This window comes from Hippocampus bargibanti, linkage group LG13 (genome assembly GCF_051943395.1).
Source record: "Hippocampus bargibanti isolate YZ-2025 linkage group LG13, ASM5194339v1, whole genome shotgun sequence".
Lineage (NCBI taxonomy): Eukaryota > Metazoa > Chordata > Actinopteri > Syngnathiformes > Syngnathidae > Hippocampus > Hippocampus bargibanti.
In genome coordinates this window covers 12,403,181-12,429,903 of record NC_142746.1, presented here as the reverse complement: position 1 = coordinate 12,429,903, position 26,723 = coordinate 12,403,181, and the positions used below count along the sequence as shown (strand labels likewise).

The following is a 26,723-nucleotide window of genomic DNA, read 5'->3' as shown; positions in this document are numbered from 1 at the left end:
TACAAGCCTGTTTTCCAAACCTTTCCGTTCCACTTTTAATCTCACAAAGAACCTTGCCTGCCTGTCAGACCACTATTGTAATTTGAAATTGTGAACTCTAGAAATATTTGTTACTTTAAGAATAGTGGCAGCGACAGTATATGGCATTCATTTTAAGTTTGAGACTATTCTTGAAATGGAAAATCTCTTAGGATAGTTAAAAATTGACTGACGTGAGCCACAAGTCATACTGTGTATTCAAATATATTTAATAAAAATTTCGAATCTCATTCCAGGATCAACATGATTGCTATTTTTTTAAATCACACCTACTTTATCTGTACGGATATGTTCCAGTAAGCGAGGAGCAGTTGAAAGTGGGGCAGTTCCAGTTCTATTTAGATGCATCGGCAGGAAAGAAAAGGAAATGGGCTCAATGACCTTTGCGTGTGATTTCCCTCATGTTCAAACAGCAGTATGAAAGCCAGGTTTGTTTCTGAAGTCCAAAACCAAATGTCAATTGCAACTTATCCGGCTGCCTGAGGATGTTGCTTGGAAGAGGTAGGATTTGGGCGTCACGGTAGATCTGCGGTCAGTTTCTGGGGGGTCTCCTGGAAGAGAAAATCTGGAAATCTCTGCTTTTTGAGATCTACTCCTGTGGAAAAATAAAAGCTGACATTTATTTTTAAAAATACCTATTGTTGAGCCTGCATTGTTTAAAAGCCAAAAGATATACGTAATACGTGGTGACATCCTACATCCTGGAAAATGCAAATACATATCCAGGAAATGCAGTGAAGTAACATGTTGGGCCCTTTTGTTCAGTAATATGTATCAAGACTGGTCTTGTTAATAGACATTAGGAAATGTTTTTTGACTTCATGATTTGCTTACCTTTTGTGTCCATTTGACACAGCACAATCATACAACCCAGGGGGAAACAAAAATGACCCAAATATGAATAGAGTCTTTTACACACTTTTACACACACTTTTTGAGGGGTAATTGGAGCTCTGTTCTGTACTAACGCTGACAACAAACAACAGCAGGTGTGTATATACACACACCAAAGTCACAGCAGACAATTGTGCAAACATCCCGAGTTATCATATCTGATTGTGCTATTCCTGTGCCGCTGTGTGAAATTCTATACTCTTGAGGAATGCCCCATTTTGCTGGATTTTATTTAAAGAGGCACTGGCTGATGTAATTGCCAAATCCTGTTTGATATGTATTAAAGTCACTGGGGGTTTTAAATTCTTGTTTCCTTGTCACTGTACTATTGAGCAACAATGTTGCTCCTGGAGTTGTGTCATAGTAGAGGGTTGCGTGGATGTAACTCAACTTTTCCACAGCTGATGTCATCACCAAGTTGTTCTCTAGGCCACAACATGGACCTGCAAAGATCTATTGTTTTTCATGACGGATTTTCAATATCCATTCTGCTCATGCAACTTGGACATTATGATTAAAACATTACTAATAAGACCAGCAACCATTGTTATTCTCAGACACCATTAGTACACAATTGATTCATATGACAATTGCTATACCTGCCCCCGCAAAAAAAATACACCTCATCAAAAATAAATAAATCCAAATGATTGTGAATATTTTGCTTTCCAAATCCCAGACTCAAGTTTCAGTGTGCACAGACACATTCGATCTGGGTGTGCACCTACTTCGTCATGGTGGCGTCACAGCCAGACAGCTGTATGCAAGCCTGTGGGGGGATTCCTGACTCCAACAGTAGATGCAGCCTTTCCCCTTCTTTACTTTATGAGAAGAGAGGTCAGGGCCCGTCAGATGGTTTTCCTCAGAAACTATTATATGTTGATTCATGGTGTGGGGGCGTGCTGTTGACTCCCACTGTTTCCTCATTACTGGGAAGTGACTGCATGGTGAGTTTACCGAACAGAGGGAGTGCATGAATAACCGACGTAAGGAGGGCGGAATGGAGGGAGGTAAGCCAGCGAGTGATGTGAAACATAATGGTATTTAAGGTCGGGGTGGGATGTCAAGTCACCACATTGTTCAATGAGCTTTGGAGCAGACGGTGGAAAGGGCTTAAGTCCATTGTTTTTTGGAAAGCAGATCCTACTGAGAACTGAAATGTAACATTTTTGACTATCCAAGAGATTGATGGGATGCACTTGACTGCGAGAGGCAAGTATCAAGGATGCAAACTAATTTGAAGAATGTTAAAGAGTCAAGGGGGAAATATTTAATTCATGCAAAGGTATTTAACTCATATAAACTTTAATGTGATGACAGCATGGACACCTCACCATGTCATGTTTAGGTTGCTGAACGGCTTGTTTGGCACTTTTTATGTTGGAATATTTGTCATTTCATGGGCACGCTCAGGTGTGGCCTTTCTTCATTTGTATTTCATATCCTCAAATATATTGTTCTGAACGACTCTTATCTTATCAGGAACTACACTATATCACTCTGCAGCCAATCCAGTCAATGAATGTATGAGAAGGAAGAACCAACCACGGTTTTGTGTTTGAATGTAAAACTTCCTCATAGGATTTAAACTACAGTCCTGAATCTTGTTTTCACTGAGGTGCTTGTAATTTTTGAGTCATATCATCCGGTGATGAGCGATATAACTGATTGCATTATCTTAACAGGCAGTGACTGTCCTTTTGGTAGTCGTGAACCATGTCCAGGAATAAAGAAGAAGAAGAAAAAAAGATGTGATATTTTGCAGGCTGCAATGTGACCGTGTTTGACATTCCAGAAGCTTAATTTTACTTTATTTACACATTTCTTTTGAAATTGATGACATTTAAAAACGATAGTTTGGCTGTTTAGTATATCGTCAAAGGCCTATGATCCAGCTCCATGTACCTTTTATTGTCATTTATTTGTTACTTTTGAGGACAGCACATCAGAGTTTATTTGGCCTCTGCAAAGTATTTATATTCGTCAATCTGGTACTTAGTACTTCTTGTATTGGTAATGCCATGTTACAGTATCTTCAATGAATCTAATGTTTTATTCGAACCTCATTTTCAAATGTGCTCTACTATGAGAACTGAATTCCATAGATGGTAGTATCTTTAGGTGTCATCTATGGGCTCAGTTCTTTTGGTATGGCACTAAATAAGACACAGCAGCAGAGAATAGAAATACATGTCAGAGGTACTGTATATTTGTCGAAATACATGTAATGTAAATATCTGTTTTATATTGATGTGAAATAAATGTCCTCACTCTCTCCAGTATGTAGTTGATGTTTGTTGTGTGAGATTCACAATCCTATCACAATATTAAATGTATGTAGTTCACAAAAATTGTATAAAAATGCAAAACCTAGGGCCCATTTCCAAATGCAAATGCAAAGAGTACATTTATTGTTAAACTTTGAGCAGACCCACTCACTACCGCTGACATTTTTCAAAGAGTACGAGCTTGTTCTTACACTAATGTCATGTCTATTTAGTACAAGCAAAGCAGTAAGGAAATGTTTAGATAGCATTTTCAATTCACCATCAGGCATATGACACTTTCATTCCCATTCCAAAAATTAGCTAACCTGATGTATTCATCATGCCATACTTCATTGATACCAATAACCCATCTTTTTGTTTAACAGTGACATTTTCAATTTCTAAATTCTCAAATTCCTCATTCATACGGCAATGTCATGATTTCCCCATTGTGGGCCTATTCAAGGCTTTCTGATTGTGATTCGAAACTCATTAGAAAATCATTTCGTGTCACATTTTTAGAGTGATGTCACATGACAGCCCTCCAAAATGCTCTGTCAGGCAGCCCTTACCGCAAATACCAAATAATTCAACTAATGACATTTACTGATTGTTTTTAGAGCGTGCAAAAACTACCTATAAATAACAGACAACATCTCAGAACTGACAATGTCCTCACTAACGTTATTATAACCAATAGCATATTTTGAGTAGCAATGAATGGCAAGTCTACCAGTTTTATATGTACGCATGAATTAAAACAACATATATTTTGAATTATATTATTATTACTAATTTACGAATTATGGATATTCAGATATACTCGTGCTAAGCACTTGGCAACTGTGCTTCCCATTCACATTCAAAGCAACTGAGAAATTCCCACAGTACACAGTAGGTGTGGGACAACAACCTCGTCAGAAATATTCAGAGTGAAAGCAAAAATATTATGCATATGAGTCGATTTTACTAAATACTGTAATAAACTCCACACTACAATTTGCTCCCATTCGGTCATAACGACGTCAATCTGATACGTCACTGGGCACGATTGACCAATTGCTGGCGTTTTCGGAGAGGATGCTGAACAGGCTGGGCCCCATCTGGGCGAAGCACATATTAATCCCATAACTCCGCTCATGTGAGCCATTTAGTGTAGCAGAACCTATGTTATCCGAGGAGCGGTAGTTCGTTTGGATTTATCTCAGTCGTTTTGTGGTTTGTACCTTACTAAGACTTGTTTCGAGGCCACGGTATGGATGATATACGGCCTAACAGCGGTGCCCAGACGCACGGGCTATCGTCGCTGTTTCCCCCGGGATTGCAGGCTATCTACGGGGAATGTCGGCGACTTTATCCCGATCAAGCAAACCCGCTACAAGTTACAGCCATCGTCAAATATTGGTTGGTAAAAAGCCAGGTTTTTGTTGTTAATATGTTTAGATCGCTTAAATTGTGCTGAGTGGTGGAGGGTGTAAAATGTTAGCTTCGGAGCTAACGCAGCATCTGTAGGTTCTACGTGATCTTATTCCGATGTTTCCGAACGTACAACTAATCAGTTTCACGCAAACCTAACAAGATGCACAATAAAAGCATGCAATGCTTATTCTATTGTTTGTCCGTGCTGGTTGCATGGCCATGTGTCTTGGTTCACTTTGTGTCAAAATGTAAACCCGGATCTATGTGTGACATCATTGTGTTTTTTTTGCAGGTTAGGGGGTCCAGACCCGTTAGACTACATTAGTATGTATCGAAATACGGGCTGTCCAGCTCTGGACGTCCAGGAGCATTGGCACTACGTCAGCTTTGGTCTCAGCGATCTGTATGGAGATAACAGGGTTCACGAGTAAGTGGTCATGTAGGCTACCGTTGTTTACTAGTTTGGAAGGTCGGGGATGTAAAGCCGACTTGATTGGTCCATATAACTCCATCCTTATTTTCAATATTTTGGGTATAATTCATCAATGTGTTCTATACTGTATATACATATCACAACATTGCAGTTACACACAAATCTAACTGCGGTATAATGAACGAGTTGTTACTTATTGTATGTCCTCATGTCATGCAAAGGCGATAACATATACAAATGTAAGCTCTCCAGTCAGTACCATCAGAAATGCAAAAGTGTAGTGAGAACACGGTGCTACATTTCTTTTTTGTGACACAATAGATTTTGATTTCAGACATGGATAAATGTGAGGAGGCATTACAAAATGTAAAAGATGAACATAGGTGTCTGTGTGTAAATACAAATAATAATACCCATCCCCCGCTAACCCGTTCCCAACACCTACTGTCTGTCCTCCTAGTTAGCATATTCCGCATTATTTCACCACAAGCTGTTAATTTGGATTTGCATTGTGCCTCTTACAAGTCTTGCGCATATGTGAGGGACCTGAAAGCACAACTGCTGTTTTACATCTCACCAGGTGTGTTTGTGTCAGATTCACAGGAATAGACAAACCCAGCGGCTTTGGCTTTGAGCTCACCTTTAGACTGAAAAGAGAGATGGGGGAGACAGCCCCGCCCACTTGGCCTGCTGAACTCATGCAAGGTTTAGCCCGCTACGTCTTCCAATCGGGTGAGAAGCAAAGCACACTGATGATCCGTCATTAATATTAATTATCAGAGGATTAATATACAATGAAAATCTTCTATTTTATGTTCCATATTATTCATTAACTCTCCTAAGAATTATAAAGTGGAAGGGAATTCCAAAAATACACATATATATATATATACATATATATATGTATATATATACATATATATATATATATATATTTATATATATTTGCACACACACACACACACACACACACAGCCAGCTAAGTAAAGTTCGTTATATCTTGCTAGTCTTATATTACTAATGCACGCACCCAAACAGGGCCGTGATCGCTATTCCCATATAACCATATTTTTTCGCCCCTTTGCCGATATATATATATATATATATATATATATATATATATATATATATATATATATATATATATATATATATATATATATATATATATATATATATATATATATATGCATATATGCGCTCTTTGTAATTGTAGTCACTATTTCATCCAAATGTATTTGACTGCAATTGGGTGCTTCAGGTTCCCATAATAGTTGAATCTTATCAGAATCAGAAAGCCTTTAATCGTCCCACAACGGGGAAATTTGCAATTTTTGCAATCATTGACAATTGACATATGAATCGAATATTGAAAAAGGGGAAGGTACAGGCAACCTTAATTTTATGTCAAATCGTGCTTTTAAATGTATCATGGTCCCAGTTTTAATGGCCTTAATCACTTTTGCACCTCTCATAGCTTATTTTATTTTGATCAATATTGTCAATATAGTTGAGTCAATACCCTTATTTAGCCTAGGTCATGACAACACCTCAACAGGTTAATTCTATCAGGTTATTTCTTTTCGTTTGGGTCGTGGTCTAGTAGGTTTCTTGCAGTGGGTCTCTTGTTATAAGTTTTCTTCTATTTTAGTGTCTTTTTAGTCTACAGTATTTGACAAATGGTCTGCTAAGTTAATTTGATTTCTATGTGCCTTTATGACCATGTGTATTTTGTACTGAGCTGCCAGGTCAGAGACATTTGATGTACTTTTATCAGTTCTGGAATTCTTTTTTTCATTTTGATTTTGCCTTCACCTGTTCTGCTTTATGGTTACATATATCCCCCAAAAAATCAATGTGCATGCACATCATCGGTGCCTAACGAATACATGGCTATTTAGGATGTGTCTGAATCGTAAGAATGTTAAATTTGACATTTGAGGTTCCGCTGTGAAATGTGCACATATCATGGCAGAGCCTTTCCAAAAGTTAAAACATTGAAAGGGACACAAAGATGTTTTGATAATTTCTGGAAGAAGCCCATTCAATCCAGTCTCATCTTTCAGCTCTCCAGCTGGGATCAATTTGTTCGTGGGTGGGCCTGGCATCTGAGCTCAGCCTATACTGATCCTCCAAGTTCCCCCCTCTACACATTTACCCCATAGCCAAGTGAAAAAGTATGCATCCTACCACACAAGCAGATGTAAATGTAAAGTAAATGCAATGCAATGCAAATGTAAAGTGAGGCTTTTCTTCCCATGAGATGTCACATTTTACTCTGATTGTCCTCTTTGTGTGTTACTGTAGCGTTAACTCTGCTTTGCGTGTAACTGTGCTTGTGTGTGTGTGAGATGACTTTGAAGTTGCCGCACTCGCCGCCCCACACCGGTGATCTACATGCAAACTAAACACGCATGAGTGATGACAATTTATCTTTTGGCGTCCCGACAGAAAACACGTTTTGCAGTGGCGACCACATATCATGGCACAATCCCCTAGACAACAGCGAGTCTCGCATCCAGCATATGCTGCTCACGGAGGACCCTCAAATGCATCCCATTCAAACTCCTTTTGGTGCCGTCAGTTTCCTGCAGGTAGCTATGATTTTTTTCATGGAATAAATGAGGGCCGGGTCATTATTTCAATGTATGTTTCTCCGAGTAAAATATCGTCTGTTTATTTTTTTCTGGCCTAAAATGATCGCTGCTAATTTGTATTACTTTTGCAAAGATCCTAGCTGGGTACGAAATAATGCTAGTTTACACAAGTACAGCCAATGATGCAAATTTAGGGATTCAGGGACTGTATTTTCAAAAAGGGACCAGTTACTAGGTTGGAATTATTTTCCTATTGTTTTGCATATGTCATGAAAGGAGACCATTGAAGGAGGCACAGGATCAATTGTACCCATTTCCCACCTCAATCTCACATGATGTTCTGTGGCCTGCAGATTGTGGGCGTCTGTACAGAGGAACTGCAGGCGGCGCAGCAGTGGAACGGCCAAGGCATCTTGGAACTCATGCGAGGCCTTCGAGTGTGAGCTGAACTCAAAAGGCTTCATAGCTATAATTTTCTGGAAAAAAAAGTCGATTTCAGTTTTTCTGTGGGACAGCCCGACTCAGAATCGAAGCACAAATGTTACCCTCATATTATGTTATGGGTCGATTTTACCCGTTTCCATTTTTGTGTTGACTAAAGCACTGGATATCCTTTCTTTTTCCTTTGTTCAAAACAGTTCTAAAATATCCCAAAAGGATAGAAAATATGTTGTCTCTCTTTTCACGTATGTTTATAACATCTCAGAAACAGTTGTTGCGGATGTCACCTATGTGATTGTTTTGTGTGGATTTTTACATATGGGTAAAAATGACCCACAACATAATCAATGTGATTTTTTTTCAACATGAGAGTTGAAACAGTAGGAAAACCAGTTCTATTTTCATGTTCCCTTACTTAAAGTGAAGGAAAGCATATTATTTGTTAAAGATGCCAACATCAGAATCAGAAAACCTTTATTCATCCCCACAATGGGGAAATTTGCAGTCCACTGCAACAATTTAAAAGGGGATGGGGACTTGTCTAACTATTAATGACAGCTGTTGTGTATGTAGAGCTGGTGGTCCCTGGCTTATCACAGACATGAGGAGGGGGGAGACCATCTTTGACATCGATCCACATCTACAAGTAAGGCTGGATTACGTTCTGTCTGCTCACGTAACACAACTGAGTATGGATCACATCAAAATGACACATTATTTTTATTGCAGTAGATCTCAAAATTGGAGACATTGATACTGGCACTGGCCAAATACAAGTTCTGACGAATGGGTTTTACGATGCATACTTGTTTTTCATAAAACCGTAACGGCCCCAAATAAGAAAGAGTCACCTTCCATTTTTAAACCTTCGTTTGTAACTCGACAAAAGTCTTAAGCGCCCTCTTTTGGTACCACACCCACCCTGCAGGCCTAGTGTTGATTGCGTCTGTCTTGCTCATCCAAGCAGGAGAGAGTGGACCACGGCATAGAGACAGAAGGCTCCAACTTAAGCGGGGTCAGCGCCAAATGCGTGTGGGACGACCTGAGTCGACCGCCAGATGACGATGAGGACAGTCGATCCATTTGCATCAGCTCGCAGCCTCGCCGGCTCTCCGAGAAAGGTGCTTCTTTTTGGCCGTGTGTTTGCCGTACAAGATGGGAGCATTCCGTGTTGATCATTAGTGCTTTGACAGACACAGAAAAGATCCGGGAGACCTTAAGGAAAGGCCTGGAGTTTAACACCAAGCCACCACTGCCCCCCATTGGTAGCCAGAGACACGACCGACCTCAGTGAGTACGCGCCTGAGCGCACTGGATGGAATGTTTTTTTTCTCTGTCAGGAGCCATTTTAGTTCCAATCGTCTTGCAAGGGCCGTATGAAATTATTTTTTTCAATGTGATGCAATGATGAAACAATCGTTATTATACAGTTGAACCTCATTACAAAGTACCTCGAAATACATCACAAATCCGTTTCTTATAATGCTATCTGCACATACAGTAAAGTCTCGTTATATCGATATCAGATATATCGATAGTCCCGGTTATATCGATACTATTTCTATGCACGCACGGAGAAAATTACATTCAAACAGGGTCGGATATATCGATAGTCCCGGTTATATCGATATTTTTCGGACTCCCTTGAATATCGATATAACGAGACTTTACTGTATATGACAACCATGAAAATATATAGGAGAGGTGGGGGAATTCCTTTTGTAACCAAAAAGTTCCTGAAAAGACGCGAATAAATATTCAAAATGCGTTTCCCTAAAAACGGGAGAAACTGAGCAAGAAAATATATAAAATAACTTTTGCAAATGTTGAATAAAAATAAAGTTGTGAGTCAAGGCTCAGCTGAACTGGAGCGCTACTTTTAAAAAATGGTGTACTGTGATTCCCCGTTGCACAGACGCATTTCCTAAACACCAAATTTTTGTGTCACGCTGCCACTTCCTCACTGTGTATTGAAGGATTTCACACTTCCGCACAGACATTTCCTTTTTTTTCTGCCTTCCCAGAAGTCGAAAGGACAGTTTGGAAAGCGAGACCTCAACCGCCATTGTCCCGCACGAGTTAGTCCGAACACGACAGTTGGAAAGTGTCCATCTGAAATTTAATCAAGAATCCGGCACACTGCTTCCACTCTGCTTACGGTGCGACATATTTAGCATTTTCAAATTAGCTTTTTTGGATTGTGTTTTTACAAACCTTATGAATGAGAAAATGGATGAGACGTGTTTTGTCATTTAACAAATGATGAGGCACCGTGGTAGACTTTTAAACATTCGGGGTTTCATTCTGATTCACCTTTCCCGTCTATACTTTAAGAATGTTCACACAACTTCCTGGGTTGCATAAGAGACTTTGATTCAATGTTTCCACAGGGGTCGCTTGCTGCACGGCAGACATTTTACTTTCAAAAGTATTAACGGTGACACGGCTATTACGTTTGTATCTACTGGGGTAGAGGGAGCCTTTGCAACTGAGGAGCATCCATACGCAGCCCACGGCCCTTGGCTTCAGGTATGCACAAAAACGTGTATGTTTGTTCAAAAGTCTGCCATTGGCCTTGGAAAATAAACGCTTGAAGACGAATCACGGATCAACTGTTTTCTGATGCTGAGATATGATTGGTCGTTACCTGAGCTAAGTAACTGGTTGCATTTTCAGTTGACAGCAAGCAGTAAAATGTCCGTCCCCTCCATGAAATTGACAAAAACGGGTGGAGTTTACTGTTTAACTCTGATGCCTTGAACAGCATATTGATCAGAATGGCGTGTTTAGACTTGTGAGGCTGCAGAGAACTACGAAAGAAGATTTTTTTTGCTCCACTGCCCCTTGTATCAATGACTTCTTGTGTTCCTCATGTAGATTTTATTGACTGAAGAGTTTGTGGATCAAATGCTTGGGGATTTGCATGATCTTAACACTCGTGAGGATGTGAGTAAATCTTCCCAAATTGTACGATTTTCGGTTCTATTTTTGTTTTGATTGACTTCACCCGCCTTTCTTCTTCTAATAGACAAAACTACCAAAAGAGTACAATTGGCCAGAGAAGAATCTGAAGATCTCCATCCTCCCAGACAGTGTGTTTGATAACCTTCTGCAATGAGCTGGAGATGCTTAATCACGACGCAAAAAAGGGAACTCCAAAAGACTGTCGATCTGGGCTGCTCAAAGTCTCAGGTCCAAAATTACTAACGTCGCTGTGGCAATTTAGCCATAAAGGCATGACATCACAAGCAATAACTTGTGTTCTATTTATTCCAGTAGCCACAGAAAAGACAACAAAAAAGTTAGCTACTGATTCTTTTTTAACATGTTTTCATTCATTGACTTTGCTGTATGTGTACATTAAACAAATGCTGGACATTCTTCCTGCTATGATGCCAAAGGTAATGTCAGTCTGTCGGTGCGAATGCTTTGACTTGATGAAATAAGCCAACATTTCAACTCACATCTTTGTTTTATGGTTGACAAATGCTGCAAATATTCTACATGCCTCTATGTCAAGATTTAGTATAGCAGGAGTGAGAAACCAATCGGGAGCTATTTCATTTTTCATCAAGTTCTTTTGGGGCCACACTAAGTGTATAAAATATAAGCATTTCCTCTGAACTTGGATTTGTTTTTTTAGGGTTGCCAGACCAAGCCCATATATGGCTGCAGGTTCTTTACCGTGGTTATGTGCAGTCATATTTCAGTTTGTAATGTCTCCATTAACTTGGGTTAGGTAATAACATGTCTGCTTTTGTGTTTTGAGATGGCAATCTCTACAATGTTATGTCCAGCGGCCACCGTGAATGAAAAGGTTTTGATTTTTGTGTTGTCTTGTGTGGGATCAGTTTGAGTTGGAGCAAACCTCAAATTGAAAAGGACCACACACACACACACATAGATATGTTGATTCAGTCAGCAGTGATTCTTCCTGTGTCATGAGCCGCCTAGATTTTAATCTTGATAACACCAGAACTGAAAGGACGAATTTTATGACATTATCTTTCTATTCAGACTGTGTGTACTGTTACACCATACTGCGTGTCATTATATAGTTGTCTTTGTCTGTCTTTTTTTAAATGACTGATATATGTTAACATACCTTTGATTTGTCATTTTATTTGAACCCACGATAATCCCAAGTGCATTAAAAAGTAGCTTTTTACACAAATAAAGCTGGAACACTGATAAATAGGCATTTGATTATTATTTTTTTACCGGATAGAGGTACACCAATAATTGAAGCAATATTAGGGTTTGATTTATGGGCTGTATATCCCCGGTTGCCACAATATTAGTCATGAATGCTTTCTAATTGGGCAAAATTATAACATTTAGCATTTTAGACTTGTCATTTCTGTGATTTGCATGTCTCCCTCACAGATCTAAGGTCCAGAGTTTGAATTTCAGACATGCGTGTTCTTGCCACACTCTAAATTGTCCCTTGGAGTAAGTGTGAGTCAGAATGGTTGTTCGGAGTCTACAATTTTATTCTTCCACCTAAAAAGAGATGGATAGAAAGGCAGACAGATATTACTGGTACCCTATGAAACGTCTGTGTAAGCTCTCAGTCGTACAGGAGTGGTCCATCAATGAAAATGTTTCTTCAGCCGTCATCTGTACTTCTTTGAAGGTGTCGGACGTTTCGCTTCTCATCCAAGAGACTTCGTCAGAAAACAAAACTTTTGCTGGTAGTATATATATATATATATATATATATATATATATATATATATATATATATATATATATATATATATATATATATATATATATATATGACCAGAGCTACCAGCAAAATTTTAGTTCGCTGACGAAGCCTCTTGGATGAGAAGTGAAATGTCCGACACCTTCGAAGAAGTGCAGATGACGGCTGAAGAAACCTTTTCATCGAGGTACCCTGTGAAGTAATACAGAAAGAGAGAGAGAGAGAATTAGTTCAATTTATAGTCGAAGAACGCGTGCTGGGACCTCAAGACTAATTCTTCAAATTTGACATTTGTATGTTATTTTCCCATGGACTAAAAGCACCCATCTCCATGATGGTGGTTATGTGACCATGATTACAAATTTGCAGATATCCGATTAGTAAAAATGTTCTGTTCCCTTTAAAATCGCATTTACACGTTGTATGTTGTGCTTATAATATTATTGTCAATATTTCAAGCGGCCCCAGGGGACCTCGGCTCATAAAAGTAATTGCTGTTGACTCCCAGCCTGCTGACCTCGACGCCCGCCCCCCTTTCGGGCTCCTCCCCTCCCAGTGTATGTATCAACTCTGACGGGTCACATTAGCAAGAGGGGCCGGTCTGCGTGGACGTACGAAGGACCTTTTTTCAGTAGGGCTTTTCATGTTCTCTGATGTGTAGTTGACGATCCAACGCCACAGTTAAGGTGCGTAGAGGAATGCAAATGCTTTCGTTGAGAAAAAGATCAAACAAAAGGTAAAGGCTGTCGCTCGTTCCGTTCGGTGGGCGAGCTGTTGCGATCTTGACAGCAGGGGAGCTTGGCTCTCATCGCGGTGCTGTGACGACGTAGAAGCGACCAAGGTGCGCTCGAGTGTACAATGGACGCGGAAAGCCGATAGTTGGTCCGTCGCTTTTGTTTTTCTTCTTGCCGAAGAATTTCAACACTAGTCTTCGCTGATCGGAAGCCAATTTGTGGCGTTCCAATAATAACAAATCGAAACGTCAACGCAGCCCACCGTAACATCTCCTGCTCGAGAAAAAAAAAAAACTAAAAAAAAAACTAACACCCCCCCGTTCGTTGAGACACAGCATAGATTGCCGACACCGACTAAAAAGGACGACAAAAACGCCATTAGCTGGATGTAGTTTCAGAATGTTAAATAACCGTTTAAATATTGGGATTATTCTCATTCATAATTTTGGACTCCACAAATAAACTCCTCCGTTTCCATCTCAGGAGGATGTTGACTATTTATTTCTTTCTTCTTTCTTCTTTCTTCTTTCAAACTTAGATTGAAGCAGATTGCGTCATTACGCCCTCGACTCCTTTTACGCTTCACATAAAGATTATGTATGAGGTCGTGGTGTTGAATTGTTTTACATTTAATAGTTGTGTTCGGGGAAATGTTTTGTTAAGGTGCACCTGTTCTAGAAACGCCTATATAAATAAAAACGACTTGGGTTGTGAGACAGTTTCCTTTAAACAGGGGTGGAGCTACAACGTGCCCAGGGGCCACCGTTGTCACTCACTGGCCACCTCTTCCCACTTAAATATTTTTTTTCTGCTATTTGTTCCTACTTGTCTTTTGATGTGATGGTTATTTTCCTGTATGTGTGAATTTTATTGAATGAAACCCTGACTATGGATGAATAACAAATGACACATGCCTGATTCCACCTCAACCCTCATTGAGGTGTTCTGTTACATTGGCCAGCTTACTGCAACGTTTCTAACTCGGCTGTAGCCTACAGATGTGCTCTGACAGGTCTTAAAATTTCTCATGCTTTTTTTCTCCTTGGACAGCTGTAGCTACACAATGGATAAGATTTTTTTTTTCTTTTCTCTAACAGGGGGATATTGCAACGAACTCATTGCCTACCTGCCTTAAATATTTGGAACAGTTGGTGCCATGGATGCTACTTGGAGGAACTGTTTCGAGGAGGAGCTCCTCTGTCCCATCTGCTTGAATGTGTTTGATGAGCCAATCCAGCTGCACTGTAAGCACAACTTCTGTAAAGGTTGCATCTCAGAGGCATGGGCCAAAGACAACGGCGCGGGGGTTCGGTGCCCCGAGTGCAACCATGAGTACGAGCAGAAGCCGTTACTGGAGAAGAACTTTAAGTTGGCCAACATCGTAAAGAGATTCAACGTGTTGGACTCCGAAAAATCCCCAACGACACTGCACTGTGTCCTGTGCAGACGAGGCCCCCCGATGCCCGTCAGGAAGGTGTGCCTGCGCTGTAAAGAGCCCTGCTGCCAGATACACGTGCATACACACCTGCAGCAACCGTGCGTGGCACCTGGGCACCTGCTGGTGGATGCAGAGGAGCTGAGTGCCTGGACGTGTCCCAGCCATGATGAATATAGGCTGCTCCATTGCGAGGATGAGCAGCTGGCTCTTTGTCCCTTTTGCTGCATCTCCCACTGCAGCGCACAAAGACACACGGTCTGCGACGTGGACACACAACGCATGCACATGCAGGTAAATAACATGCATTATAGTGCATACTGTGCATCATTCACAATACTGGACGGATGCTTTTGTAATGCATCCAGCGGCCGTGATGAGTGTCAGGTTTAGACCAACATGGGTTTCTTCACCTCAGGTGCAAGGGTTATGAGGAAGGAAAGACCTTTCCTAGTTTAAAAAAACAGCTACATGGCATGTGAAGTTAATTGAAGACTAAATGAGCGGTGCCCAACCGTTTTTTTTTTCTGACATTATATGGAAAGCAATATTTTGATGGACTCTCACAGTCAAACAAATGTATTAAATCCAACCTACAATTACTGCGCTTGTAGCGCTTAATGCTATTGTTATAACATTGCGTTGAGGCTATCCCAGCTGATTATGGTAGCAGGTGGCGTATACCCTGGCCTGATAGCCTGTCAATCACAGGGCTGGCATATCGACGGGTGCACATAAGCAGTGTGGCGGTGTGCATAAGCATTGAAAATTGAATCTTGCACCCTATTCACGTCTTGACAGTGCGCTTCTGTGCATTAAAATATTTAAGTTGTCGTGGCGTGTTGCATAGCAGCCACTGAACAATTCTTGTGGCGGCTGGCTTAATTGGACTTGATCCCAGCTTCATCGTAAAGTTGGTGGAGATGGCATTTTGATTAACTTGCCAGTGGACTTTGTTGTCTTCATTTGACCTTGTCATCCTTTTTGAGCAGCGAGACAGTTTGGGGCACATATTTGGCATCCTTTTCAATAGAAATGTGATCAAAGGCCAAATGTACCGAACCATCAAACCCATAAAGGTATTCAATATGAATGGTTGATCTTTGGATGTGGTCTATAAGCCCAAAGTAGGTTTTGGCTTGAGAGTCCGATTGGTTTTACGGTCCAAACCATTTATAGGGTGACCTATGTTTTCCCTTTCTCAAAGAGAAAGTCATAGCCTCACATAAAGTTCACAGAGCTGCAAATTAGATGTTTTTGGTGCAAAATGTTGCTGGGGCGGAGACCTATTATTGGGACAAAAGATGTCTGTTCAGCCCTTTCCACAGCTGCTCCCCACACATGCATGCACACAAATACACACACACCCACCATGTATTCTCTCACAGCTGTATGCGCGAAACGTTAAACAGATCCATCTGTGATTTGCTGCTCCTTGCTCTTCCCATATTATTATTAACGTTGTCCATAGGAGTGAGCGTAGATGTTGCTCCATGGTAAAAATATGAGGGATTTAGCGCGCCGGATTAATGAGTATCGCACCAGATTCATGTGAGTAAGTCCTCCAAGACCATGGGTCGAAAAGCTACAGCCCTTGGGCTATATACAGCCCGCCAGAGTATTTGACCTGGCCCACCATGCAATTTTAAAAATGAATAAAACCTAAAAGGCACAGTTGGGGAAAATCTGAAATGGTTCATGATAGGAAAACCGTTCCCTGCAGCTGTCCTAGAGAGAGCTGTGGTCTATTTTGGTAGAAAACCTTTTCGATTCCCTTGGCGGCTGTCTTGTTGCTTTTGGAATAAACAAAGATGAAAATACCAACGCAACTGTGTTCATATCTTTGCCTCAGTGGCTCTCAAAGGAGTCTTTGAGAGTGGCCAGATACAAGAAAAGCGGAGTAATAAAAGACTAATGTCATCCCAGGGACTGATGGAGGAGGAGCTCTCCCACGCAACCTCACCTTGCATTTCTCAGCAGGAAACAGAAACAGCATCCTTCATTCCCCCACAATCGTTCCCACTCTCCCCCCAGGATCTTGCATGTACACTGCAACGAATCAGTCGGTTGGTTGACATCAGCTGTCTGTTCTGTTGATTGTGAAAGAGGCTCTCTGTTCATTGACCCCGAGGCTCTGCGTTTTAACATGAGCTTCCTGGCAACTGGTGACCGTGCGTATGCTTCAATAGGACAGAGGGGAAAATGACCATTGTTGGGTTTAATCTTGATAAAGGTAGGCTTTCACACTGCTTCGGAGAGGCTCACCAAACCAGAGAGTGGCCCTTGTGCTCCGTTTCAAGCACTTAACCAGACAAAAGGAAACTTTAAGAAATTCAAACACACCTAAAAATGGCTGTGCGCAGTTTGTGATGCAACTCGCCATGGAAGGAGTCACTGCAAGTCCTAACTCGGTTGCCTTATAATATTTTAGGCAGGACAAAATGTCCTCGAGTGTCTTGAGTAAGTTAGAAATCAGTTCCGCAGAATGCTGTCATCAATGTGAGAAGACGTGTTGTTCTGTTGTTCATGTTTTCAATGAGAACTATTGTAAATAGCCATGAGTAACCAATGCCGACCCTACTTTGTTTTATTTCAAACCGTAAATATATAGCTAACTCTGATCCGATGCGGCCAGGCATCTCCGCAACTTCTGTAAACAACCTACGCTAATCATGTCTCCTCTCCAACACAAAGTTCTTCAGCCTCAATGTATACCTTCGACATAGAGCTTGAGATAAGACTGGTAACATAAAGTACTCACTCATATGTCAAATAATCCCATTCTAATAAAAAAAATGAAAAACCATCAATCCATTACAGCCTCCCACCAAGATGCAGATGATGATGATCACGAAAAAAAATCGCATGCTATACATGTACTTGTATATTACAGCCTTGGTGACACAAATGAAGAATCTTTTTTTTTTTTTACCAAGTGACTCCATAAGATGTCATATGTTGCTTTTTTTAATGAGGATAAATAATAGATGTATGAGTATTATTACATTCCTGTATTTGTCTACATGTACGACTCCATTTGTGGTCAAATATCCTCTAACTCGAAAACCATGACGATTGGTGCTAACCATTAGCAAGCCGATAGCATTTTGCATTGTTTGTTAACCTTAAGACATTAGCTGGTTGGTTTCGCATTGTGTCATTCTCTGTTTAACCCTTATTTTGACAGTAAACTTCAATGTGGTGTGGATTCTCAGAAAACTCGGGCCATTTCTGTCTTACTTCCTTTGCACAAATTGTGTGGCATCTTAGTGCGCAAAAACACAGAGGTGATTTTTTTTCTCTAGCAAATTGGTGAAAATTGAAGCATTTATTGAAATATTTCAAATAATGAAAGACTTTTGAATGCAGTCTCCTTGGTGCACTCGTCATCGCCGAGATGAGTTGTGTTGTTGTGTTAGTTGAGTCCAGTGGCTTGTTGTGGGCAGCTGAAGAGGCCGGTTGCTGTGATACAATGTTCACGAGAGACCGCAGGAATTTCCTCATTCTCCCATTTATGTTCCGAACCTTCTCTCCGTTGCTTCCTTTTTAAGTTTCCCACTTTTATTCAAGACTTTCCCTCTCGGACCCCGGCGGTTTGCAAACAGACGCGATAGTGTGTCGTTGCAGCAGAGGCCGGGGCAAACAACAATGACGGGAGCGATGCATGTGGCAAGCGAGAAGGGAGAGCAGGGCTAGTGAGCGTCTCCTCCCCCACATGCACGTTAGATAATCCAGCAGCCTTTGTTGCCCTCTCTTATATTTGGTACGCAAGTGGCTTTTCCATGTGCTACAAGCTCATTAAAGAGTGCCCCTCCACGCTCACTGTCATCAATAAGCCCGAGACTGTAAATTGATTTCCATCTGCAGCACTAAAACCAATGAAAGATTATATTTAGTTGTTAAACCCCCCCCCCCGTGGGATTCTTTGTACTCAGCAGACAGGAAGTGGGACGGTTCTGTGGACAGCTGGGGTCAGGTGGATTTGTGCAGTTGTCAATGTTCTCATAGCTGAATGTTTGCCATTGTGCCTGGCAGCAGTTGCTTCCTCCATCCACTCGGGATTTTGGAGGCGATAGCTGATGTGACTCATATGCTCCCAAGCAAGCAGCACTGTAGTGTTCGGTTGCCTTCAAAATGGTTTCATTGTCAAAAATTAAGAGTTCCAACAGGAATGCAGTTCCACAATGTATTTACTGAAGTTCCAAAAGGAGAAGACAATAGAGGGAAGGCCCTTACAATGTTGTTGTGACAAGCAAAATCAAAAAGACTATTTTAGGGAGAAACACAGCAACGAGCATGGAAGGAAGTGACACAGACACGGACAGAACTAAGAAGGCTGCATCCTGTAACTACTCGGTACATAAATAGAGAGGCACCCAAAACCATGGAGCTGCATGTCAAAGACTTTACTCAAACAGGAGGAATTGGAGGAATGCTCACTTTTGGTCCGCAAGGCAGCTGTGATCATGCTCCACCATATTGGGCAGCTGATGCCACTGCTACTACTGTATTTCAAAATAATTTGTTTCTCTTTCCATTGCATTTTCTTGAAGTGATTTAATTGTGAAATTGGGATAACTGCCGTTTGGCCAAAACTACACAATTATATCTTCTGAGAGATCTGCCAAGCAACAACCGAATCACACACCAGATCATCGCAGATAATTTTCCTAAAGCTGCAAGCGGTGAAAGTGTTGACCAGACTTGGTTTGCAGTTTCTTGTAATACACTGGACATATTTGTCTATCTTATGCATCTCCTTTCGGTCATCTCTACAGGCCACACTAATGAGGCAACAAGACAGACTGGAGGGTCGTGTTCAGAACATCGATGACCACATTACCAAGCTGGAGTCCGATAAGACATTGATGAAGGTACACCGAGCTGCCACCGCTCCTATGGAGGCAATAGTTGACTTCTTCACTCGGGAGTATTGAAGTAGTTTGTGATCACACTACAACAAATGTTCATAATTCCTTCTCAATGCATCGCGACTGTACTCGTGTTGTGAGTGGCCTGTATTGTTAAGTCGATCCGCCTCGTTTTATTAACATGTGGCGATTTGCAACGGGGCGTCACCATACATGTCATCGTACGTCTCTGCAGGATGCCGTTTCAGAACTGAAGGAGCGAGTCAGGGACCAATACCAGAGGATGCACAGTTTTCTGGAAGCCAAACAGTGCGAAAGTATGCAGATGCTGGAGAGAGCATACAGCTCATACCGAAGGAAAAATTCCCAGCAGGTTTTGCAGCTCAATGAGCGGCGGCTGCAAGCGGAAAAACTCCTGAGCTCAACGCAAGCCTTCTTTCAACGAGCCGACAACATTAACTTTATGAAGGTGTGTCTCTCTTTTATTTCTTTTTTTGTTTTTACATTGGATTGAATTCGCCTTTATTAGTCTCACAGTGGAGAAATGTACATTTCACAGCAGAAAAGTGATGAAAATAATAGGAAAGGAAAGGAAGAAGTCGAAAAACAAACTACAGGAGCTGCTGTAAAGGCAAGCACTCTCGGGGCGCCATCTTGAAGTTAAAAACAACACTTAAAAAAACTAAATAACAAATAACATGACACAACACAAAAGACACAGACCGGCATTCATTTGTAAGCACTTTCTGCACCATCTTTATATGAAGCAGTTCTAGATGAAAGAGCAGAGGATCACAACGAACTTTTCACCAGTGGATCAGGGATGTCATGGGGGAATGTGCATGTCTGCTACAAGCTAAATGTTGAAAGCAAACACGAAGCTGTAGCATCCATTGACGAAAAGAGACTGTCTCATATCTCCCATCCCACATAAATCCACTTCAATTCCAAGCCGCGACATCCAAATCACTTCTTGGCCGGAGACATAGACGAGCAATATAAACGAACCTATTTTAGTTTTTATTGTCATCAAGGCCAATAATGAGCTTGCTTAAAAGAACTATGAACACAGCGCTGTGTTGTGATCTGATTTTATTGATGTATTGACTTAAAAGGCCAACATCAAGGATTAATGCTCTCACATGACCCTCTTAAAAAACAGGATCATATATCAGTCCTTAAATAAATACTGTTGCTATGGTGACCAAGTCATACATTTTTGTTGAGTATATCAAAGTGGATTTTTGATTCTAAGTTACTCGTGTCCATTTCCTTTACAGAACACAAAACCTTACCAACTACTAATAGAAAGGTAAGTGTGAGTGTTTCCATTTGATTTAGCATACACCAAATCTGTTGTTTGTTTTAGCATCAGCAGAAGAGTAAAACATTTTCATACCTTCCATCTGCTCGGATGCATTTGTTGACATTTACAGTGATACCTCAGTTTACGAACTTATTTGGTTCCCAGAAAGTGTGTGTCAGGCAAAAAGTTCGTCTGCCAAACATTTATTTCCCATAAGAAACCATTCAAAATGAGAATAATCCGTTCCCAGGTCCCCATAAAGCATAAAACATAATTTTCTGCTAAATAAGCTTTAAAACTACACAAAATATACCTTATTTTATGGATACTAAATGTGCTAGTGTATTATAATTAAAGAAATAAACTGTACTATATAATACATTTGTTTTATTCACATTTGTGATGGTAGTTGTCAATGGATGACGAACTTCGAGGTGACCTCTTCATGATATCCGAGTGATAATACCCTCACTCACAATGTCCCCTGCCTGCTGCTTTTTGTTAATCCAAATCAACAGAAGTTTTTCAACCTCTTATTTTGCATGAGACAACACAGAAACACCCTTCGCCACACATAGCAATGGTCGACATAGCATACTGTTATTGGGACGCTTCTATTCTACGCACACGTCGTTCATGTTTCTCGATGATCTCCTTCTTCTGCTCGACCGTAATTTTGTTTTGTTTCCTCTTCGGTTGAACACTAGCTTGTGGTGGGGTCTTTTCTGTCCCTTAATAGCAAAAGTATCCTTACAAACTACGTATGCACTCAAGGAAAGGGGTGATGAAAACTAGTCCGCCAGCCACCGTGGCGCTCAGAGTGGTTTGCTTCGTTTGCCGAAAACTAGTTTGTATGGCAAAATTATATTCTCACGAATTTAATGTTTGTAAGGTGAAAAATTCATAAACTAAAGCTTTTGTTACTGAGATATCACTGTATTTCAAATGAATTCGCTGTCAATCCTTCTAGGTCCAATTTACAGATGAGCAGTTCTGTTCCTCCACTCTCAGTAGGCCAGATCAGTGCTCATCATTTCTTCTCGGGCCTCTCAATGCAAGAGAAGAATCTGCGCAAAATCCTGGAAGGTAGGATGTTTTTTGTGTTATTTTTTTTTTAGATCTGTAAATTGGACTGTAATTCCAGTGATTCAGTCTGGTCCAAATTAGTTGCATTCTGTTCTGTGATCATCAGAACCCGTCAACGAAGTCTCTATCAATGAGGTCGTTCAAACACACTCGAGCTCTGTGGACACTCGCTCAGGACTCGGCAAGAGAAAATACGGCATGGCTTTTCTGGAGAATACGGCGGAAAACTCGGCATCCCAGCATCCCTCGCCTTTGCTCTACGCCACCAAAATGCCTCTTCTAACTGACCCCAGTCAACGCGACTCTAACATGTTTTCCTCTGATGTTTTGGGTCAGAATGTTCACTCTGGTCAAAGCCACAGTCGCTTCCTGGACACCTCAGATCATAATGTTGTAGGCCAACACGCAGAGGCCATTTTCTCACAGCAACTCCGCAGCGGGGGCGCGTCCCAACAGGCTGTCTACGAAGGAAGGAAAGTCCTGATGTGCTCCAGGCCAGGACCCGCTCGATCCCTTTACACGACGCACGACCCGTTCGCCCCCATCAATTCTCAGGAGTTTGGCCCCATAGCTGGCAGCCAGCCCTTGCAGCATTTACCAATGAGGGGACTGATGGAAGCCTCCCAGGCATCCAGGCGCTCGGATTATTTTGGCTTGTACGGTCAATCTTCAAACAAGCATTACGGGACCAAGTAACGATGTGGCAGAATCAACAACAGCTTCACTTTGTGGATTCAGAATATATTCAGAGTACGCTTCATTAGGAACACCTGCAAAACAATCCAAGATCCAATGTAAGAGCTGGTTAAACAATTCGGCCTTTACAGTGGTGATAAGAAATACTAATGAGTAATGTAATGAATTATTTATAATAATAATGTATCCATCCATCTATTTTTCAATCCACTATATCTTTACCAACAGAAGGTGGGGGACACCATGAGCCGGTTACTAGCAATGTGTCGTATTGAGTTCCACAATGTATTTCTCGATTATTAGCAGTCACATGTTTGACACAGGCTGCAAATTGGGAGGCCTCAAAGTTTGATGACTCAAAGTCATCTGGATGCGATTGTCAATTATGTAAATTAGCGTATACACCACGATTGCCTTATGACCGGTCGAGGGTGCCATCTTTTTAACCGGTCTGCTGGGATAGGCTCCAACTCACCACCAACCGTAATCACGACTAACCAAAAAAATGTCTAGACAGCACTTACTGTTACTGTATTGGATACAGCTCTTGCATTGGATAAAATTGTCCAAATGTGGCTAATGAAGTGTCCCGTTTGTTGTTAACACAATTATATAAATTCATTTAAGATTGGCACTTTGATGGTTAAGTAATAATATATTTCATATTATGCTTTCAAAATCTTTTTTGATTCCCTCTACAGCTTTGTAGTCAACTCATCTTAACATCATAACAAGGATGGTACAGTTTATTTCCAAATCAACTCAGTGTGTCAAATGTATGTATGTAAGTGTATGTCAAATGAAATATATTAAAAGACGCAATAACAATGAAAAAAAATCAACTTCACATTAGCCGACCAGACATTGGTGACTAAAAAAATGTGTCACTTCCTGTTGGATGCCAAAAGCATGCAACAAAACTCGTATGCACTCCAAAGTCGATGTGACTTGGAACTTACACTGGAACATGGATGCTTGAGAGAATTCGTAAAGGTAATGGTTTCAAGAAACCAGAATCAGTGGAAATGTGAAATAAACTTCAGTGTAATGGATATTTTCTTCCTTCGCTTGTGTGTGTTTTTTTATCTTGAGTATGCGCATCTTATTATCTCCAGATTTAACAAGTTGAGAAGGGATTATTATTTTTTATGGTGACTGATCGTGTCCTGGAGAGTGCAACAGAAGCACAAGGATTCAATTTTGACTTTCAAGCGCTGGTATTTTGTCAATATGTCATCATATGACACAAAAAGAAAGCAAGAGCTTTCTTGGAAGGAAACCGCCATTCTTTATATCTCATAAAACCCACAAGTTGCTATTTGATGGTTGGACCACGCTAGAACAGCCAAAACTGCTCGGGTGGTTTGTTGTTGATGTTTTTGAATTTAAGGGAGAGCAACAGTAGCACTTGTGACGAGACCAACAAACAGTGGGTAAAAAATATTTTGTAATGTTAAAAAATGACCAAATTGTTAAGTCAGAACACTTTTTTTTTCTACAAGTGGAGAGAATTGGCAGTTCAAAAAAAGGAGTCTGTATCAGTGAAAATTTTACAGGATGATAGCAGGATGAAAAAAAGGTTTCAGATTTGAAGAGAGGCCAACAAGAACATCTGAACTTTATTTGGGATTTATCAAGTGTACTTTAAATGCTTGGCCAAAACAAACATGCGGATCAAATCTCTAAAGATGGAGGACACTGATTTGCTGTGGTGACCTCTGAAGGGAAAAGCCGAAAGGAAAAGAAGAGACTTTAAATGCTATTATGCTGACTCATGTTAAAGATTGAGTTTGCGGGAGATTGGCTCATTCTGAAGACTGGTGCAGCAATAATGATTGCTGTTGTTTATTTGTACTTTGTGTCCTAAAAATATTTCGTTTTTGAATCATACATGTCATTGGCCATTTTAAAAGTTGAAATGACTAATTTGTGTGTCATTGTTTTGTTTTAAATCACCGAAGCACACATTTGAACAGCGATGTAGATTTTATATCAGCATTTTACTTGAAATTTGGATGCTGTTTTGAAATGCTGTGGTGCTTCATTGACTTCAGAAAGTCACCCTAACTTTAGTAGGAAAACATAATCACAATCACAAAGCCTTTAATAGTCCCACAATGGGGACATTTGCAAAAATAACATGGTAAACTAGCGTTGTCGTCGGTTCTTACTTGCCAACACCCAGCTCTTGGCAGAATTAGGCCTCTTTGTCTCACTATTGGAGCTGCTTGTCAAGTTATGTCGGAGGGTAAATAACTGATGAGGTGTACCCTCCACCCCTCATTCTATCCACTCTCCCAGGATATCATTTTCTGGGGCTCATTGCAGGAAGGGGAGGGGACAAGCATGCTCATGATCTTGACGCAGACGTTTTAATGAGGGCTGAGATAGTAGACTCATCTACTTGTCTGTCACTCATCCTTCTTTCATCACCAGCGCTCCACACAGTGATAAGAGGTGAGGAGGAAAAATGATGAAAGCATGCGACTCGCATCACTTATTCATAATCTGTAAAATGCTCTTTTTCCACTGTGGAGTTTCCTCCTCTTTCTTTTTCCCCCAGTCCAAGAGTGGGGAGGAGGTTTTCTGATTGGAGTGCGGCTTTCTCTCCTTCAATATTACAGTGTATGAGGTGCAGGAGTGGGCGGAGCTGATTTAGTGACAGTGCAACATCAACTTGGGACTTATGGTGCATATGTGTGTGTCACCCCATTAGCATTCCTCTTGTGTACTGCTCCTCCAGTCTGTTATTAATAAAACATACAGTAGAGTAGATAGTCACGGGTGGACAGGGAAAGGGGTAGGTCATAGTATTATTTTAGAACGACAGTTGTGCCTTGAGAGTTTAAGGCATTCGTCGTGCTTGTAACTGACACTGAAAACAAAATATTTTGAAATGCTTTGTGTGTGTGTGTGTGTGTGTGTGTGTGTGTGTGTGTGTGTGTGTGTGTGTGTGTGTGTGTGTGTGTGTGTGTGTGTGTGTGTGTGTGTAAAACATAAATACAACACAATACATCTTCATATAGCGTTTTCGTGTACCAGGGTCTCAATAATAATGTATTTAAAACATGAATATCCTCAAAATGTGCCCTGTATCACAATAAAAAAAATATAGGCCAAATAAAAATGCTGTATTTAGTAAGGTTTAAATACAGCAGAAGACGAAAGGCTTTAATTGCACTGCAGGCTTCATATCGCATGATTTTTTCTTCTCACGGGAATGAGAGCTCAAGGATAGGTGTGCAGTGTGTGTGTATGTGTGTTTGGGTTGGGCTTAGTGCAAGTCGAATCCTGTTGGGTGAACGCTTGTGTGCTCAGGTGTCAGCGTGCACTGCGCTCTGAGGCTATGGAAACAGTCAAGAGTGATGCGCTTGACAGCTGTGTTATGTAGTGGCAGGTGTGTTGGGTGTTTCATATGAATCAGCTCAACACTCCCTTGCCTGGAGAGAGAGTCGTTTTGTATGTGTCCGTTTTATTAATTAGTAAAACAGTCAAAATCTGTCTGGAATTATTTGTTGGTCGAGAAATAATATACGTCGCAAATACAAAAAGAGTGAACAATATGACTCACCATCGTTGCATATTATGCAGAGTGGGCTTGCTGTCTCTGAAAGTTAGCTTTCGTTTTCTTGAAAGTTGTACACTCCTCTTCTATCACCTGGCTGGCCATTTTGACCCTTCCAAAGAAACTCTCCAGACGTTTTTTAACTTGTTTTGCTAACTTCTTGGTTTCATTTTATCTGTAACCTATGATAGCTAAACGTGACCGAGAAGCGGGCCTTGAGCTGCGTCAA

General features: G+C 40.8%; 2 protein-coding genes and 1 long non-coding RNA gene across 7 annotated transcripts; 2 read left to right on the top strand and 1 right to left on the bottom strand.

The window, feature by feature from the left end:
- Positions 1–495: 495 nt before the first annotated feature.
- Positions 496–26,723, bottom strand: LOC148889349 (uncharacterized). 2 transcript variants are annotated; one of them, XR_016116871.1, is made up of 4 exons: positions 26,501–26,723; positions 15,061–15,230; positions 7,971–8,125; positions 496–634 (listed from the first exon to the last, which is right to left on the bottom strand). It is a non-coding gene; the product is annotated as an uncharacterized LOC148889349 (long non-coding RNA). The 2 variants fall into 2 exon arrangements; XR_016116872.1 differs by having other exon boundaries at positions 15,061–15,206.
- On the top strand, positions 2,018–12,687 carry sufu (suppressor of fused homolog (Drosophila)). 3 transcript variants are annotated; one of them, XM_089011811.1, is made up of 13 exons: positions 2,018–2,149; positions 2,623–4,604; positions 4,912–5,046; positions 5,648–5,784; positions 7,504–7,646; positions 8,003–8,088; positions 8,664–8,736; positions 9,055–9,211; positions 9,284–9,380; positions 10,115–10,249; positions 10,481–10,619; positions 10,968–11,036; positions 11,119–12,687. In XM_089011811.1, the coding sequence occupies exons 2-13, from the start codon at positions 4,456–4,458 to the stop codon at positions 11,206–11,208; spliced, it is 1,410 nt and encodes a 469-aa protein (XP_088867937.1). In that variant the 5' UTR covers positions 2,018–2,149; positions 2,623–4,455; the 3' UTR covers positions 11,209–12,687. The 3 variants fall into 3 exon arrangements, with proteins under 3 accessions (XP_088867937.1, XP_088867936.1, XP_088867938.1); XM_089011810.1 differs by having other exon boundaries at positions 2,030–2,551; positions 2,619–4,604; XM_089011812.1 differs by lacking the exon at positions 2,018–2,149 and having other exon boundaries at positions 4,282–4,604; positions 9,058–9,211.
- On the top strand, positions 13,041–23,981 carry LOC148889350 (E3 ubiquitin-protein ligase TRIM8-like). Of its 2 annotated transcripts, none has more exons than XM_089011808.1 (7): positions 13,041–13,537; positions 14,633–15,264; positions 19,749–19,844; positions 20,077–20,310; positions 21,122–21,153; positions 22,118–22,233; positions 22,340–23,981. In XM_089011808.1, exons 2-7 carry the CDS (start codon positions 14,692–14,694, stop codon positions 22,927–22,929), a joined length of 1,641 nt encoding a protein of 546 aa, XP_088867934.1. In that variant the 5' UTR covers positions 13,041–13,537; positions 14,633–14,691; the 3' UTR covers positions 22,930–23,981. The 2 variants fall into 2 exon arrangements, with proteins under 2 accessions (XP_088867934.1, XP_088867933.1); XM_089011807.1 differs by having other exon boundaries at positions 13,042–13,487.